This window comes from Ceratina calcarata, unplaced genomic scaffold, assembly GCF_001652005.2.
Source record: "Ceratina calcarata isolate Rehan_Ccalc_2016 unplaced genomic scaffold, ASM165200v1 scaffold178.2, whole genome shotgun sequence".
NCBI lineage: Eukaryota > Metazoa > Arthropoda > Insecta > Hymenoptera > Apidae > Ceratina > Ceratina calcarata.
In genome coordinates, this window is record NW_017139212.1 from 938,953 (window position 1) to 958,605 (window position 19,653).

At 44.1% G+C, this 19,653-nt stretch overlaps 2 protein-coding genes across 8 annotated transcripts in view; one reads left to right on the forward strand and one right to left on the reverse strand.

The window, feature by feature from the left end:
- tgo (Aryl hydrocarbon receptor nuclear translocator homolog tgo) overlaps positions 1 to 6,964 on the reverse strand; it is a 23,183-nt gene extending 16,219 nt beyond the window's left edge. The window contains exons 1-2 of one of the 7 annotated variants that reach the window (XM_026810811.1): positions 6,326 to 6,964; positions 5,755 to 5,818 (exon numbers count right to left, since the gene is read on the reverse strand). In XM_026810811.1, the coding sequence (XP_026666612.1) occupies positions 5,755 to 5,818; positions 6,326 to 6,362 (101 nt within the window). In that variant the 5' untranslated portion in view covers positions 6,363 to 6,964. Of the gene's footprint in view, positions 1 to 3,030; positions 4,852 to 5,754; positions 5,828 to 6,325 lie in introns of those variants that run through there. The other 6 variants (XM_026810810.1, XM_026810808.1, XM_026810806.1 and 3 more) reach the window with 6 other exon arrangements.
- A 377-nt stretch (positions 6,965 to 7,341) lies between these two features.
- Nipped-B (Nipped-B cohesin loading factor) lies at positions 7,342 to 18,809 on the forward strand. The gene is made up of 3 exons (XM_018037743.2): positions 7,342 to 7,796; positions 7,903 to 8,003; positions 8,557 to 18,809. The coding sequence occupies exon 3, from the start codon at positions 8,921 to 8,923 to the stop codon at positions 15,491 to 15,493; it is 6,573 nt and encodes a 2,190-aa protein (XP_017893232.1). The 5' UTR covers positions 7,342 to 7,796; positions 7,903 to 8,003; positions 8,557 to 8,920; the 3' UTR covers positions 15,494 to 18,809.
- Positions 18,810 to 19,653: the final 844 nt, after the last annotated feature.

A 19,653-nucleotide genomic window follows, 5' to 3' on the forward strand; every position in this document is an offset into this window, starting at 1 on the left:
AAAAAAAAATTTTCGTCAGCGTCAATACTTAATTGGATATTTCCTTCTATACTTTTTAGCACGTAGCTATTTATTATTAGCATTATTCTTCCGACGTCTGATTTCTTTTTAATTATAGGAAATGTGTTTTTCTAAGGTACATAAACTTTTGGGATTGACTGTATAGCCAATACATCCTTAAGATCGATGGTCACTCTTATTACTAAACCGTAAATTAAGGTTGGAATTCCAATGTTCAATGATTCAATTTGAACAGATAGGATATAGAGTACAGAAAACTTTAGAGGAGGAGTCATTGAACCGGATGAACAGGCGACGAGGAAAGCGTGTTTTGAGGCGGTCGCGGCTATTATTTTCGTTCATAATTAACACGGTTATTAGTAACGCTCGCTAAACGCGCCGCGTTGATGCATATTTATGTCATACCAGCGTATCGACACGCGTCTTCACGCGAGCTTCGGTAAAATCAACGTGATAGAAACACGTAACATACACAGCCACGCGCTAATTGGAACTCCGACGGGGTTCTTATTAAGCATAAGCAGGAAACTTCCTGTAACTATTTTCCGGTATCCGAGCATTGTTTTACTTTTTCCATAGAAAGCGAAGATTTGTTCATTGAAACTTTCCAATTAAATTCCAGAGTTTCTGAAAATCTCGTCATATTACTCGATATTTACCAAAAAATACACGTGATGATATGTACGCGTGAAGAGTGAAATACATATTCCTAAATTGATACTACAGACATTCTATTTTGCATAAAGATTGCAGTCTGATTATTCTCAGGTCCGCCGCGACGATTTTCCTATAAAAACCGAGATCCACGGCAGTCGTTGAATCGTTCGTGACGCGGCGAATCGTAAGAATGTCCCGTGGATCAGTAGTTGACGGTGAAGAAGGAGTCGATGGAGCGTGACTTGGTCGGGCTCTCGACGAAAGTGAGAATAAACCGGCGAAGATAATGGGCAGAGTGTAAAAGAAAAACCGCGTCGGAGGTTCGAGGGTAAAAAAGGCCCCTTTCACGACCACGGCTGCCTCTTTCGATAGATCGAGTTTTTACGCGATCGTAGAAATGCCGCGGCTCTTTCGTAGCCCGAGAAGAAAAGGAATTTTACTGTTCTACGGTGGAACCAAAAAATCCTCGATACGATTTTCAGATTTATTTCGAATCGACATTTTTTCCCCCTTGAGATGTTTCCAAAATACTGATTGAAAACAGTGAATGTCGTAGCCCGAGATACAAGGAAGTACATACGATCAGTCTCTTCACGCGCTTTTATATAAATATGTAATGAACTCGACGCTGAGTTGTGCAACTGTACAATAACGAAGCCATTTACTTCCGTCAAAACGTGATGTTATTTAGAAATCCAGTGTTTTCGACTTCAGTGGAAAATGTTGCCAATTTTGTAACAAAACACCTCTAACGTGACGTATATGTCCAGTGTCCGATCAATGTAATCAGTCAATAATAATAAAAATAATGGTGACAACGGGAGTGTTACAGATAAAGATAACGCGAACGTCTATCGTGCGACAAATACAAAGTATTTGATGAATTCAATAATTTAATGATAGTAACGATTGTAACGGCCGCAGCGTTAAAGATAAGGAAAGGATTAACGCGAGTCTATCGTGGAAATAAAAGGCAACTGTAAAACCTCCGGGACATTGAAACATAGCATTGGCACAGTGTTTTCGAAATCAGCTATCGGAGATATTCGCGTTTTCCGTCCACGTGGTGACGGTAAAGCGATTTTACGACGACACGCTGTTTTTACGCGGTTCCTCGCCGATAATCGGGCTATCTCGATTCAAAAGGTAGCGTCGGACGCTATCATTTTCAACCAATCGTCGAACCGTTCCAAATTATGTACATCATACCGATACGCTGAAATTGTTTTGTCACTGATAACGCGATACGTGACAAATCTCATGGAAGAAACACTCTCGTCGTTTATCGCATCGAAGTTCGCTCGGTCAATTAAACCGCTCCTTTTCCTAGTATCAAGCCCTGATCCACTTATCTCGCGCTTTTTCATTCCATTTCTATCTTCCAAAATGATTAACGCTCGACATTCTTCAATCTCCGTCATTTTGGATCGTTTAGATTCGGTAGGCTACAAATTAACTGGGTAATTACATCGTTTAAAGCGAAATTGAAATGCTAGTGGATTGAACGTAGCTGAAACTTCAATTTCGACAGTGGATTTCCCAACGTTAAGTGATCGATCATTTTTATTATCGGAACCTGCTAATTTCTATCCTTCGATAGCTGGCCAAGTAATTCTGAACTGTGCGATCTAAGCCGACATAAATCGGCGTGCGGTAATGGGTCGACAGAAGAAATTCCCGAACGGTAAACGGCAGAAGTTTCCCCCCGCGGGCTATTGATTTAAGGGAATAGCTGAATCCATGACCGCTAACACACGCTCGGCTCTCTCAATTTCAATAAGCAATTGCGAGAACGGTGGTCACGACTCCGAGTTAGAAACTAGACCGTACACGACGCGGACCGGCTTGCGATTCTTTTTACTCGTTTATTCTTTGCCTCGTTAACTATGCAGAATAGTCATTTACAATTTAGAAATCCTGTTGCCGTACGATTTAAATTCGATTCGAAAGGAGAATGAGTTATCAACCGGTGACAGAACGCAACGCCACGGTTTCTCGTAACAGACCTTCGTTTTGCAAGGTGGACGAATCGACATTTCCGCAGTTAGAAATTAAACTGAATCATGGACTTACAATTAGACGAATACGAACGTGATTCACACGTTGTAATACGACACGAGTTCTTTATGTCAACGTCTCTTCTCGTTGTTCTCGATGCTACGTCTTTTTAATCGCAGAACAAAGTACAGCAACGCGGGTTCATAAGCATATAGGTCAAGAATTCACTTGACCATCTTGTCTCGCGCTAATTATAACTATTCTATCGATTAACCCGGCCACGAAATAGTTCCACGTTGCTCACACTACGTTGTCTACGTTCTTCAATCGAATTACATACGAAGAATAATTTACCTCCGCCTTTTGGACTGTTGCGCGTCCCCGTGGGTCTGCTGCATATGATGGGGCGATAGATTGGGTCCGTAAGACAGGAGCTGGGTCCCGGCGGTCGGACAGGCCGGGGGCGGCGGGGGTGGCGGGCCCAATTGGTAGCCGACAGACGTGGCCGAGGGTATGTAGTGCGATGGCCCCGCACCCGGGCCCAAACCGACCCCGTACCCTCCACCGCCCGTCCCACCCCCGTACATACCGCTACCCCCGGGATACTCTATTTTGCCGGTCTTTTCTCTACTCGAAATTCAATGAACTTAAAACGCTTCCCAGATTTGCAACGTTCAAATCAAGTATCCATACTGTTCTCCGGTTTTTTTACGGGACGAAGAGTTCACAGATTTTTCAAGTAGTTCTGCGTGATTTACAAGTTGCAATTTCTTTTTTACGGCTGTTATGGCATTTTCTTTTCTGTTAAGAGATGTTCCTGACATAAGTCGCAAAGTGAGTCATTTCTGAATCCTCGGCAGTTCACGTTGAAATCTTACGACGCGTGCTCGTTTCGTTAAAAGGGAACAATGTGTTCGTCATCTTGGTATATCTGTGCCCCCGAGCCAGTCTCAAACTTTGCTCTCCTCGTGTTGCTCGGTTTATCGCGAAATCTCGAGATGACCCAAAGATACAGGAAGTGTCCGCAAGGATTACCTGGATGTCTTTTTCACTGTCCTCTTACCATCCAAAACGAGACGGGTTTTAATAAGCATTTTTATTTAAGGTTCCCGCGAGTCCATTTCTATTCCCCGTGTTTCTCGGTCTTGTCGCAATCAATTGCATTCTACAATTCCGAACATGCCGTATCAGATTCGAAGGATTCCAATAGAAACCTCGGGTATCCGTACGTTCACCTTGTTCAGCGTTATCTCGTCATCTAGAAGATCTATGCTCGACGAATCTCTGATACTTTACACCCTGTTCGCAACGGCAGATATTCCAGGCCTGTTGCTCGTAGATATCCCGGTGACTTTTCTCCTGCGAGATCCAACAGGTATTTATGGGTGACGCGCGCAGAAATTATCCGCGCCGTGTTCCCGCTTTTCCAACGGCTATTCCTCCTCTCAGCGGTCTTAAGCGAAAACCAGCACAAGAATATGGTTTCATTTATTCCTTAGTTCCGTTGAAACGAGATTTCTGGTGTTACCGCGAGTTACGAAAGGCATCGTGAACGATGGCTCGGGCATCGTTCGATGTCTGGAATTTCGGTGCCGTTTTCGAAAGCTTGAAACACTTTCACGCGCGCCTAATAAAGGAGGACCAATCTAAACGATCGAACGACATCCATTATGCCTAGGAATTTCATCGAAGATTCTCGTTCCTTCTATCATTAGCTCGACTCTCCGCGCAATGAAGTTCGGCTTTGATTCTATTGATCAAATATTTTTAAAGAAAATAATTTTCTCTCGTAGGTACGCAATGCACTTCCTCGCAATCCGTAGTACTGAACTTCAATAAAAAAAGGAGAACAGATCCAAGTTCCATACGCACGAAATAATCGATTGCACAATAAATCCTCACCAATGAACCACTACACTCACACGAACGAAATCAGAGTTTTTAAAAATCGATTAATCATTACGTAATTATTGATGGATCGAACGAATTTGACGGTCGAGGAACGCGACGGCACGTGCACGAGATCGACGAAGGGGATCGATATCCGCGTATTTCGTTGCGAGGAAAGTAGCGGTAATAGAATGAAACGCGGAAGCCACGTTTTCCTATACACGGACGGATGGGTCGCCGACTAGTCACCACCCACAACTCGCCAGTGACTGATTCCACCATAGCCGCATAATGTGCCGCTGTGCTATACCCCGGTAAGGACTATCACTTCTCCCACCCGAGAGCCACGAGGAACACAGCCACCGTGAGCATGTTAAAGCATCACTTTTAACCGGGATGCATCGTTCGCGCTACGTACCCACGAGGATCAGGATAATCGAGGGATAGCACATGGTTTAATCAAATTTCGAATGAACTACAACTTTTCGGATTCTCCTTTTATAGGGACGTCTGACAAATTTTAATAGAGACGCCTAACAATGTCTTCATTCAGATTGTTCATTGTGTCATCCATTACACAGATGAAACGCATTATTAGAATAAGAGAAGAGTAATAACAGTGAGCGAAGGAAGTCAGTTATTACATCGAATTGTTGCTGCACTTACCGTTTCACATAATGTATATTTTATGTAATAAAACATTTATGTAATGTCAGTAAGAATTTCTTTGTATGTAATCCCAGCTATATTTTATTCTGATTATCCTTTATATAACGCTTATTTAAAAATGTAACGACCTGGCTCGAGTAAACATAAACGCGATACTTTCTTTTACTCAATATACCCATAATCTAATGAATCAAAAATCCTCGTTCCAAGGAACGTCTTTGTGAGATAGGAACATCATTTACACCAGAGATAATATGTAAGGTTTATACGAAATGTTTCTAGTATGACGTCGCAATGTAAAAAACATTTGTATAAAATGTAAGCATGATCATTGACACACAGTTCTTGGAATTAATAAAGAAGTCAAACTTCATGTATAATTCCTCAGCAAACTGCTGTGACTTACTTAATTAAAAATCGTGGAAGATCTTTCAAATAGCATTTAAATAGCTAAACGAATTTAAATAGCACTCAATTATGATAATTAAAGGAGGTAGTATTTTATATGAAAAAACTTACCCAACATGTGACATACTAGTGGCCGTGGAACCACGCTTCTGCGTCATCTTACTTGGGTCACTCCCTGGAAAAACTGAAGACATTAGAGATGATCAGCATTCAGATATTGAAAATTATCATAAATCTTAATAACTTTACATAGAAGTGTTACCAGTGGCATTGACACACAGACAATTATTCTGATCACAGCTTGTGGTATGAGTATATAAACTGTATACATACCTCACAAGTTTTCAAAATCATTACTTAAACGTGTATTCAAAAAAGTAAAAATTCACACTACATATCGAAGCATGGGATTTGCATGTTAAATAATAGTGAATCGCGTAGAAATCAATTTGCATATTATCATAGAAAAGCGTCCCACTTCCAAGTAAGGATGCTTGTCGAATTCGCACGAAAACTCTTAGCTGAAAATTCCTTCAAACATTCTCGAATTGATTCTCGTTTTCAAACGACAGCAATCAAATGATCGTACAGATTTTTAAGGGAATATTCGCGGGTATACGAATTCGGGCTAGGAGGAGGAAACGCTCGGTTCAATGTCAAACAACTCGTATAACTTACTTACCTGGTATGGAATGGGCGATCGTGGATACCGTGAACATTCAGCTGAAATTTGTTAACCCTCACGTTGCACAGTGAAACAGAAGTACTAGCACACTCTACTCAACACGAAAACTGGGTGTTTACACTCGGCTGTCGCGCCATTTTGGAGTTTTACTCGGAATTTTATTTTTCCTCGAGCCTCCGTGAATACGAGAGTCGAAATTGACCCGAGCACAGCGCAATCTGTTAGATGATTCTTGGAAATGTTTTGCGTCGAATCAACGTTACACGTATGCGTACACATACGCAGTACACAACACATAGATATTGTTTTCTTCCGTTCTACGTATTAATTTTCAAATTAAGTAACGCGTCGGTATTCGTAAAATGGGTCCAAATCATTTTTAATAGATATAATTATCTCACTTTTTGTATCGACAGAATTAGCAAGTCATCGCTTATGCGACCTACTTTTCGCCTATTATTCATCGCGCTTAAAAATACCGTTTGAGGCCAATAATTGAGACTATTAATACTTATCGACGGTAAGTGAGTCAATTGAACCGGTAATTAATTGGAAAATATCTTTCTAAACGTTAATTACCGAAAGATTGCACAATTAAACTGATGGTGTCAGTAGCGACACCTATAGGGATTTATACTTCGCCATTGAGTATGTAAAAGGTAGTACCACCAAAGTTCCGTGTGACCGACGCGGGAAAGTGATATAATTAGTTTCTAATTATTTATTAACGATGTGATTATATCGGTAAGTACTTATCGTCATGTACTTACTGTCGCCGAAAGACAATTGCATGACGCTTACGAAAATCTCCTTATTGATCGTCAACTGTTTTGTCAGAAACTGCTGTTACAGTCGTTTACAGTAACCATTCTCGTTCGACTTAATCACTGATACAGATAGGAAATGCTAAATATAATATTTAATAAAGAAACTTACGTGGATCACGTCGCTTTCATGCGAACGGTTCGCAAACGTAATTCGAAATAAGACGCTGTGGCGCCGGTATATCTGTATCTAGCCTGTATCTACTACGCAACTTCCGCTAACTCGCTGCTGAGCAAAATGGACGCCTTTGTGTCTGTTTTCCTCGTATTCACACTATAAATACTGTTTTCACTGCGATGCACCAACTTTGACGTAGCGATGTCTGAGCGGCACTGTGAAACGTTTAAGTGAAAATTGTTACGCAGTGCGAAACGTAGTGCGTGCATCGTCGTTCGACGGCGAAACGCGTCCAACCAAATAGGCCACAACCACGGATGACAATTGAGCGAGTATCTTTCGTCGTTGAAAAGTTCTCGCGAACGGATACGCGCGAATTGGCCCGCTGTCGCTTGCAGACGTGTAATTTGGCGACGATTTCGAGGCGTCGCACGACACAGAGATCACGGATACCGATACGCCTCCCGCCAAAATCCCGCTCACTGATCGTATTCTGGCAATATAAATAATCATCGTGCACAGCTCGGTAAGCCAACTGACACGATACTTCGAACGGAGTTTGTTTCCGTCCGTTCAAATGACATACAATCGTCGCGGTTCAGACCGCTGATCATGGCAATTCTATTATTTAGCGAGATCGCGGTCACTTGGGAGGTTTCCAGCCTGTAGCATCATCCCTAAGGCCATGTTATCATATGTATGATGTTGGATGGTGGATACCCAGCAACTGGAGGTAAATTATAACAGATTTGCAAAGTGATAGTGACACAGCCACGAATGCTTGAGTAAACCCATGTGAGTGATAATCCAACGAAATAAATTGTTGTAACAATACGCCGCTTGCATCGGGAGGAGTGACACATAGGTTTGACACTATACATGTAAACCATTTGTTTACTCTTGTTTAATTCGTACTCCAATTTGATACGAATCTCATTCACTGTGTTTTACCCATTGAATTTGTTTTACTCCAAGGAGATTTGTAAAGTAAGTTTGAATGAACAATGACCCATAATGTTTTTGTTATGATGCAATACGTGTACGAACGTACATGTAGGTATGTATATAGAAATAGAACATACACAACTACGACGTATTACTTATCTTGCATTTACTGTTAATAAATCGGTGTTCTACATAATAGATAATCGTGAACCAGTGCTGTTTTATAAAAATATTTTAGTTTTGTGAATTAATGAAGAAAATCAATCGACGTTACTTCCATTTTTTTTGTTGACATTTGATTCATCTGATTTATGTACTTTTTTCTGAAATGTTTGTTTCAGTACAAGAAACTGCTAATGATGGACCGATTGTTGGAGGACCCACGTGCTTCGTCAAAATTTGGTTGATATCGTCTGGTGCATCATGGGAACTTAAAAGAGACTTTGTTAAGTTCCCATTACAGGCTTTAGTGGCAGTGTCGTTTAAGTATCATTAGACACAGTTAGGTATGACAGTGAGAAGTATCTGTAACATCGGTATGCCTTGAGAATGAGAGTGAAAAGATTTTGACAATGATTTCTTTAAGCATTCGTGATAACAGTGCATTTAGATATGTTCTGTTGATTTATATTTACCATATACTGTAAACGGAGAAACATTTCTTCAAAATATGTCAGTGCTGTGTTTGTTGCGTTCGATGATTCTATGAACCTTGGAGCACGGCCAAGGACATCGGATCTAATTTTCGTAATATTTTTCGTCCAGGCTGTAATGCCAGAACAAATTAAATTCAAGATGAACGGGGTTATACCGAGTGTACCGATCACAACTCTCGCTGGTATCGCGAGTCTAACCGACTTGTTACCCGAAATGCCCCTGCCGACACCGCTGCCCCAGACGTTGACCAATAAATCGCTCTTGTTTCACCCACGCGTGGCAGAGGAAGCGCAAATATTGCTGAGCGTACGTAACGAGAACCTAGTGCCCCAATTGATACTCTCGTTGTCGCAGACGTCGTCCGACCACATCGAATTGAAGGACAATTACGCGAACGTGGAACAGCCGATGGAAACCGAGCAGAACACTCCGGAACTGCTTAAGGCGATCTTGCAGATAAATCCGCACGTGTTCAAGGGGCCTCAATACAATTCGCCGCGGAATTGGGTCCAGGGTACGCCCATGATGCACGCGAATCAAACGTCCGCGAACTACGGACGGTTCTCGCCGTCGTACTCGAGTTCCTCGGGGTCGAGGCAAACGCCGCAGGGTAGCCCGGCTCATCCCGCTGCGGCCAGGACAGTTTTACCACCGCCGGCCGGTGTCAACCCTATGCCTAACATGACTCCTCAACCCAATATGTACTCCCCGGCGCACATGAGCTCCCCCGGCACGCCGTTGACAAACGTCGGCAATGTGACGCCTCAACACCATAACATGGCTGGAATGACACCCCAGCATAACATGCACATGGCATCCCCGATGCGAGCTAACGTACCCATACAGCAACATCAACCGATCAATATCCAGCAGAACATGTTTGATCCGATGATGAATCAACAAGTACATCATTCGTTAGGAACTCCTCAACCGATGGACATAGACGGCCCGGTGCAAGAGAATCCACAGTTTTTACTGGATCCGGTGACAGGTCTTCCTGATATCGATATACCGATAGACAATATGCAACAGATCAAGCAGGACGTGGAAAACGTGACGCAGCATCTGTTATCAGCGACGCAAACATCTTACCCGAGCATGGACGCCAACAATATGGTCAACACGTTAAACACGGCACCGACGCCAATAATGCAGCTGCAGCAGAACAATAACTCGACGGAGAAGGGAGTGAAAATAGCTGGTTCTTTGCCGGAGAAATTGAAAGAGCCGGTCGTCAGGTTGGACAGATTATCGTTGGCGGATCAGGCGCTGATGCAGAAGAGTCTGGCCGCGTTCGCGGAGAAGTCGCCGAGCCGGGCGGCGAAAATGGGCATTTCGAACCGCGAGGAAACGAAGTCCGAGTCGGAGAGCGAGGAGGAGATCAGTAAGAACAACAAACATTTCAAAGCGCGCGCAAAGGAGCGGCAGGTGCAAAGGGAGAAGGAGAAAGCCGAGAGGAAGAAGAGCGAAGATAAGGCGCGAAGGCGAAGGAGGCTTATCGACGACGACGACGACGACGATGAGGAAGGGGATAAGAAGGACGTTCTTATCCAGCCGCTGAAACCAAAAATCCGAAAAGTGGAGAAGAAGCTCGTTCCCGTGTTGGCTAAGCTCAGCGTGGAGGAACTAATGGAGACGAACACGTACCAACGTTTCAACACGACCATCGAAACGATATTCGAGAATACAGAAGACGTGGCGGCCAACGCAGAATTGGAAGATGACGGTGACGTGCCTCCGGAATGGTTAATTCCCAAATATCAATTGCAGGACCTGTGCGTCGAGGCCGCGAAGTTGAAAGGATTAGGAGCAATGGAGTCGATTCCAGCGGACAGATTAGTACGACTGTTAAGCATCTTGGAAAAGAACATCCGTGACGGAGCGAAGGTATCGCCGTTGGCGGATCCCGACGACGACGTGGAGGAGAGTCGACTGTGGACGCAGTTAGCTATGGAAAGAGTGCAACGAGCCGTCGACGCTTCGTTAATCGCGTTGCACATAATGACGTCTAGCAACATGCCGAAGATGGTCTACCTGGAAGACGTAATCGACAGAATAGTGCTCTTCATGAAATTTCAATTGCAGAACACCATCTATCCTTCGTTCGATCCGGTTTATAAAATAGACACGAAAAGCAAGACTGACAATTACAACTCTAGCGGGCGAAAGAAAAGGGGTCACACGAAAGAGGTTCGCGAGAAGAGTATCCTTCAGGTTTACAACAAGATGCACGAATTGGTGGGTCTCCTCGCGGAGTTGTTAAATATTCAAGTTCTTACAGACACTAGCGTCCTGCACGCGTCTACGTTAGGCGTGGCGCCGTTCTTCGTCGAATCCGTCAGCGATCTTCAATTGAGCGCATTGAAACTGGTCACGGTGATCTTTACGAAGTACGAGAAGCACAGGAGATTGTTGCTAGACGACATTCTGGCGTCCATAGCGCGGCTCCCTAGCAGCAAAAGGAGTCTCAGGACATACAGGCTAAACTCCGAAGATCACATTCAGATGCTGACAGCGTTGGTTTTACAATTGATCCAATGCGTCGTGGTTCTACCGGACAATATACTTCCACAATCACCGCAGCAACAGAAGAAGGACGAAGAGGAGAACAAAGAAGAGAAGAAGCTCACTTACGTGGATGCCGATCTATTAATTATAAACAAATACGAGACCGCAACCAGAATAGCAGGGAATTTTTTAACAGTCTTCTTAAACAAATGCGGAAGTAAAGGCGAGGAGATCGATTACAGGCCGTTGTTTGAGAATTTCGTGCAAGATCTGCTAGCCACAGTTAATAAACCCGAGTGGCCAGCGGCCGAGTTGCTCCTGAGTTTGCTCGGGAATTTGTTGGTGGGTCATTTCTCCAATAAGGGCTCTGATATGGCGCTGAGGGTCGCCTCCATCGATTACCTTGGCGTGGTCGCGGCCAGGTTGAGGAAGGACGCGGTCAGTTCCCAGTGCAAATTGTCCACAATCGATCAGATCATAAAAGATATCATGATCGAGCAGCAAAAAGATTCCGATTACGATCAAGTGAAGGATAAGGAGATACCGGGACTGAACGAGGACGAAGAGCGAATGGTTTTTTTACAGAAAGTTCTACTTGACTATCTGGCCGTGAACGGAACCAAGGACTCCGCACTGGGCTACGCTCGTCATTTTTATTTGGCGCAATGGTACAGGGATTGCGCGGTAGAGAAATCGCGAGTCGGCCAAACGAAGAACAGTCCCAGCAAGAAGATGCATAAGAAAAGGGTGAAAAAGAAAAACAAACATCACTCGAGCGATCAAGATTCGGAGTCGGAACTCGACGAGCCGGACCCCGACGAAAACGACAATAACGACCAGAAGAATTCGGAGGCGTACAGGATCATCGAGGAGAAGAAGAAATATATTATAAGTAGAATAAGGCCGTACAGCACGGGCACGAAGTCGGACATACTTCAGACATACATCGACTACAATTCAGCAGAGCTGATATCGCAGTATCTCGCCTCGAAGAGGCCGTTCTCGCAGAGTTTCGATCGCTATCTGAAGCAGATCCTGCACGTGTTGACGGAGTCGTTCATCGCGATCAGGACGAAGGCTATGAAGTGCTTGACTGTGATCGTCGAGGCGGATCCCAGTGTGCTGGCGCGGGTGGATATGCAGTTGGGCGTGAAGCATTCATTTCTGGACCACGCGACCTCGGTCCGCGAAGCGGCCGTCGATCTCGTAGGAAAATTTGTACTAAGTAGGCCCGAATTAATAGATAAGTACTACGACATGCTGTCGGCCAGGATCCTAGATACTGGCGTTAGCGTGCGTAAACGCGTCATCAAGATTCTAAAAGATATTTGCATGGAATGCCCGGATTTCCCAAAGATACCGGAAATCTGTGTGAAAATGATTCGACGGGTGAACGACGAGGAGGGCATTAGAAAATTGGTAATGGAAGTGTTTCAGAACATGTGGTTCACGCCGGTCAGGGAACGTCCAACATTGGATTCGGAATCGTTGTTGAGAAAAGTGATGAACATCACGGACGTTGTAGCTGCTAGCAAGGACATGGGTCTGGAGTGGTTCGAACAGCTGCTGGTTAGTCTGTTCAAGCCGAAGGAAGACAAGGACGATAGTACAAAGATGCAAACCGAACCGCCGAAGGCGTTGTTGACGGCGTGTAAGCAGATCGTTGACTGCTTGATCGAGAACGTCCTTCGCTTGGAGGAAGCGAATTTGGAAGAATCTGAGAAATCGGGGAAGAAAGGATCGTCTCAAAGGTTGGTCGCCTGCCTGACAACCTTGTATCTGTTCGCGAAGATACGACCGCGGCTACTGGTAAATCACGCGAGCACGTTGCAGCCTTATTTGAGCCTGAAGTGTAAAACTCAGGGGGACTACCAGATCATTAGCAGCGTGGCGCATACGCTGGAGCTCGTGGTACCGCTGATGGAACATCCGAGCGAAACTTTTTTAGCTCAGCTCGAGGAGGACTCGGTGAAACTTATCCTACAGCACGACAGATCGGTCGTCGCGAGCTGCTTGTCTTGCTTAGGCTCCATAGTTAATAACGTTACCAGAAACTTTAAATTGATACGAGACTGCTTTAAAAAATATTATAAATATTTGACGGACTACAAATCGCTGTACGAGAAAGAGCCGAGCAATCCGGCGCTCATGAAGTATAGACCGCACGTGAAAAGGGCATTGTTCACCGTTGGTTTATTACTCCGACACTTCAACTTCACAGATCCCGAAGTAATCGAGGGGCTCGAGGAGAACATAAAGGATCAAGTATTCAAAACGTTGAACTATTTCGTTCAACTAGACAACGACGACATCCGTAACTTCACCCTGTCCGCGATTGGTTCCCTGTGCATTCGCCATTACGAATTCATGCTGCTACCAGAGTTAAAGGAACTGTACCATCATTTACTGACGTCGGAGAACGCTCTGGTTTATATGAGGATCCAGGTGCTGAACAACATCGAAGTGTACTTGCAAGAAGAAGACAAGAGGATGATCAAGCAGGACATGGAGTGGGCGAAGATGTCTAAGCAGGAGAACCTGAAGGAAATGGGAGACGTTTCTTCGGGGATGGCCAGCACGGTGATCCAGTTGTACGTGAAGGAGATCTTGGAATCGTTTCTGCACGCGAACGTCAGTGTGCGGCACGCGGCGCTAAAAGTGATCCAGTTGATCTTGGCTCAGGGCCTGGTCCATCCGGTTCAGATAGTTCCTTATCTGATCTGCATGAGCACGGACTGCGAGAAGGCGGTCAGTCACAGCGCGGACAAGCAGCTTCAGGACATCGAGAAGAAGTATCCCGGCTTCATTCACATGAAGTCTCAACTGGGTATTAAACTGAGTTATCGACTACAGAAGATTTTGCAGAACGAAATCACGGTGAGGGGAATGAGGGTGAAGGACGGCGAGTTCCCCAGCGCGTTGAACGGATTCCTATACACCATCCTGAGGAACACGAAGCAGCAGAGGAGAGCGATCGTCCTCTCGTTTCTAAAACAGTTTGACGAATCCGCGAAGACAAGCCTGTCGCAGATGCTCTACCTCGCCGACAATCTCGCGTATTTTACATATCAAGTGCAGGACGAGCCGCTGTTCATCATCCACCACATCGACATTATTATCTCGGTGTCCGGCACGCATCTGTTGCAGTCGTTCAAGGAAGCGTTGCTACCTAAGGAAGGTAACAGTCAACAGCAATATCATAATCAACATCCCCAGCAGCAACAGCAGCAGTCGCATCAACATCAGCCTATCGAGCCGGACGGAAAACCACGACCGGATCAATTACTGTCCTCGGTGCTAGAGGATGAAGAGGACGACGAGGAGGACGAGAACTCGTTACTAGTGAGGCTACCAAGCGACACGACCCTGTTGAGGGAATATATTACGGCCAGCCAAGGTTTCCTGTTGCTGCTCACGCTGAGGCAGCACTTGAAAGACCTTTACGGATTCTCCGACCAGAAAATCGGCCAGTACTCGCCGACGGAAGCGGCGAAGGTGTACGAGAAGACGATGAACCGTAAAAACAATTTGTTGTTCAAACCGAAGGCCACATTGCAGAGACTGAACGAAGGCGTGAGCAGCGTGGACCTCGACGCCGAGGGCAGGAAGAAGCTGGTGAAAGAATACCTGGACTTCAAGCAGCTGATGCTGAAGTTCGATCTCGAAGAAGCGGAGGAGGAGGGCAACGAGGGGGACACGAGTGGCAGCAAGCATACTGAGACGCCTCAAAAAATTGTCAACTCCGAGCTGGAGAAAATAGCGGACCCCGGTAATCAGCAAATGGCGAATCAATATCAGGGAAATTTGAACTCGTCCATGGAGCATCCGAACAATTCGGTGAACCCGATGGTCGCCGGTGGTACCATCCCACCCATGCCCATTCACGCGCCTCCGCCGCCCGCTTCCATGAACACGACGGCGTCGCACATAGCGACCCCGCGAGTCCCGAAGTTGACGATACACGCGCACCACGCGGAGGGTGCGAAGGAGCACCGCAAACACCGGACGCACAAAACGGAAAAGGTGAAGAAACACAAAAAGAAGAAGAGGAGAAGAATTTCCGACAGCAGCGAGAGCGGTGAGGACTATAGTGACCCAGACTTTCTAGTGTGATGAGTGCGGTGGTGTGTTTCTCGCACCCGTTTCTGTACATATTTGAAGATTATCACGGACGAGGAGGACTGCAATCGGTAAGCGAGTCACCGACACGCGTGTGCGCGGTAGTTCGGTTGTCTCTTGTGTTTTTATTCTTTCTTTATTCTTTGCGTGATCGAAATATGCTAAGGAGTAAACCAGTGTCGGACGCTTTGGAATCGCGACGAGACTGCGTCGATGCACACGAAACGGACTCGTAAAACTTTTTCGTGAGACTAACAAAGTGGTAGGATCGTTATTGGCGTGAAATGATGTACAGAGGACGGTGGTGCTCTGCGAGAATGCGTGCGATGACTTTGATTGCTAGGTGGCAAGAGAGTGTAAGATTAAGGAACGAGGACGAAATAAAAGTTTTAAACGCGGATCGTCCCGCGGCGATCCATTAGCATTGTATCTATTGTTGGCAAGAGATGGTGGATGCGTCTAAAGATTTCTCAGTCCGTGTTGAATCCTTTCGAGTGTTGAATCGCTCGCGTGACTGGAGGGTGGAACTTGGTTTAGTCACGAATAGTAATATAACGATCGTTGTTTCTACGGTAAGATGTTAGTTCATCGTTCAATCGTAAAATGCGAACAATTCCTATCAGCGTTTTCTTTTTTATTTTTCGAGACCCGAAATCAAGAAGAGAAATTCATTTGGTCGTTTAAATATTTATCTGCAGAGTTGTTAACGAGTAGGTAAAATTAAAAGAGTACAAAATTAGATTAAAAAGATAAAATTTGAATGATTCAAATTAGAGATAAAAAGCTCGACGAAAGCCCCGAACCAAGTTCCCAATTCGACAGATCGAGAGTACAATAGAATCGTCGTGACTACGTCACATTTTTTCTTTTCTCAAGCAAAGAATTGCCGGTGTAAATAATAACGATACGTGGTGATCTTTTTTTTTTCTACGATTAGATTCGGTCTTTATCGCGGAAGAAAGTTAGAGAACTAATGCTGTATGTTTCTGTTTTCGACCTGTTTGAAGAAGAATACGAAAGTTCCGAGGAAATCGTTAAAATTCCTTAGCGGGAGAAAAGAAAAGTGAGAAACGCATAAAACGGTTTAGACTTGATCCACGGTATGTACAATAGAGAGACGTGTAGTAGAAAATGATTAAAATGAAAGAAAAAAGAAACACATTGCCTATGCATTATATGCGAGATGAAAACGAGAGTAAGAGGAAAAAAAAACGTTGTTTGTAATATCTGTACATACAAATTTCAAGTAAAGTATCTTATTTTCTTACAAACTATATAGCGGTGACATTACGAAAGAATACTTAAAATTTTGTTGTAATATTAAGTATTTATTCAGAATTCATGTTGTCCCAATATAGTTTGCTTTATGCACACACACACACACACACACACGTACACACACACATTCGACTCGTCTTTTGGTGTAACTGAACAAACGGAAGAACTATCGTTTTTATACAAGCTTAGAAGTAAACGAAGCAAAAACTGAATAGAAAACGAAAAAGTGCAGAACGAAAAGGAAGTCTGATGGCAAGAATAAGAATCGAAGGAGAGAAAGGCAATTACAACGTATTTCTGAAGTGAACAAGATAATTTATGGTTGGCGAATGAGAGGGTCGACTTTGGAAGATTGAAGAATGAGAGGGCATTCTGGATTGCGCAGTTTCTCGTTTCGTTTCCTCCGCGATGGCATTCGCAGATTCGGCTGTTCAGGGACGAGCAGCGCGTTAGATCGGCTTTGATCGCAGTGTAATATTCGTCTTTTTTATACGTTTATAGAGAATCCATTGGCCGCCATCAACAGACATTAGAATCGGAGATAATAAATAACCGGAGGCTGCTCGTATCTCTGGCCCGCCGAATTTTCCATTTAACGCACTCACGCACACTTACGTACTGGAATCTAGATCGAGTCGAATCGTTTAGGAACGAACATGGTCATCTCGTAGATCGCTAGTTAAAACTTTTGTAACTCGCTTGGTAACGGGGGAAACGAGCCGCCCAGACTCTGCGCAGACCAGAAATCTTGATCGAGAAACGGAAACGAGGTTTTTGCTTTTCACGCGGATCACGTCCCCTTCGTCCTACGAGAACGTTACCATTTTACGAAAAGAAATCGTCGTCAATCATTGCTGCATTTACACACTTGGTCGTTCATTTCTCACGGAAAAGAAAACAAGAAAACGATACAAAAAAAAGGAGAGAATGAGAGAGAGGGAGAGAAAGATAGAGAGAGAGAGAGATTACCGGCCGTTCTTCGGATCTTCGCATAAGAAAGGTCAGCGTCCGTGAAACTCGGCGAACGAACGTATGTTTTATTAGGTGATAAATACGCTTCTTTCGTTTTAAAACTCGATTTAAAAAGTAGCACTTTATTGGGGCCCAGATGTACATTCATCTATATCTCATCAATAAATCTGGCAGCAAAACGATTATGGAATTCATTCGATTAGTTGTTAAGAGTCTCAACTACATTTTCGCGAGGAATGGACACGGATCGTTCGGTCTCTTACTTCTCTTTTCTTTTCAAATACTCGGTTTAAAAAAAATCACATTTTATTTTGTTACTTCGACATATTTAATAACGAATAGAGAACGATTGATCCGTGTGCATTTCTACGGCTTAGAATTAATGAAACGTTCTCGAACCCCTGGCAACTCGAAGTCAATGAAACCTGCAATGATTCAAGTTCAAAGACTAAAACCTAAGCATGACTCCCTTTAATCGCTTTCCCTGCGTCTACTAAACACCGGCTCAAAATTTTCTCGCGGTCGATCGCGGTCCAGCGGGTCCCGTGTCCGATTCTTTACCGTCCTCTTTACCGTGTGCAATGCTAGAAATTAGAGAAACTATGTAGTTCGACTGTATCTTATCTATTCGCGGTGAGACCTGAGAGACGCCGCTTGAACGTCAATATTCGGATATTCCTCGGAACGCACGGTCACTTTCTCGATTTGCGTTCGTCAGAAACGGCGTCGCGGACCGTTCGATGGATCCCGGATCGCCGATCGACGCGAGGGAGCAAGGAGAAAGAAGAGTCGAGCACACACATACCTGTTGCGCGGGAGGGTGCGAAGGGGGTGAAGCGCATTCAGAGTGGATCTTCGAAGCTGTACAAATGTTCAAGCGTGTACATATTTATTATAAATAGAAAGGAAAGCGAAGAAGTCGAGAATTCGTTGACGATGGTGTGTGAGTGAACAAGGGACGAATTTACAGGAGCGAATGGGGGCGGGGAAGTTGAAGCGTTTCATTAAGCACTTTATTGTTCGTTGTAATAAACTTCTAGAAAAAAAGGTATATATTGAAGCGGAAGGGTTTCTTTTTGTGCATATATACATATATTGGCTGGTATATATGTATATAGCTCACTGATCTCTAAAGACACGCGATAGTGGATTGGTACAGTCGGTTCGTTATGAAAATGATCTCAATTGAAACTATCCGCGGGAATCTTTATTGAAGCCTTTAAGACGTCGGGATGGGCCGAAACACCCATACCAGCGATTAAAGCATCAACTACTCTAGTCTGTTCAAACCAGAAAAACCTCGTCCTTAAACTAAAAATATAATTGAGGAAAAAGTGTTAAAATAATAATAATAATTTTAAGCAAAAATTTCAGATCTCTTCTGACACCGATAAAAATAATGTTAAAATATCGTTTGATTCGACTCGCGGTTCTGGAGATACCATCGTGTGAAGACAAGTGTGTTTTTTCAATGCCACTATTGTCGTTCTTTTCGCACGTTCACTGACTCACGAACCTGCGCTAATCTCGACCAACCGGTCTAGACACCCAGCTGATACGCGTAACTAGGTCACTGTGCCAGTAAATCCTGCGCTTAAACTTTGAAACGAATTGAGATATCTGAATGAATCAAAAGCGATTTTTTTCCATAATTTCTTAGAGTTCAATAATGCTGAAACTAGCGATCAATAGCGGGGAGCATACTTCATCCTCCCTCATAGCGATATTATTAATTTCATTTTCTACCATAGTGATCGTTAGAATAACTTAAGGATGTATTGGCTATACAGTCAATCCCAAAAGTTTATGTACCTTAGAAAAACGCATTTCCTATAATTAAAAAGAAATCAGACATCGGAAGAATAATGCTAATAATAAATAGCTACGTGCTAGAAAGTATAGAA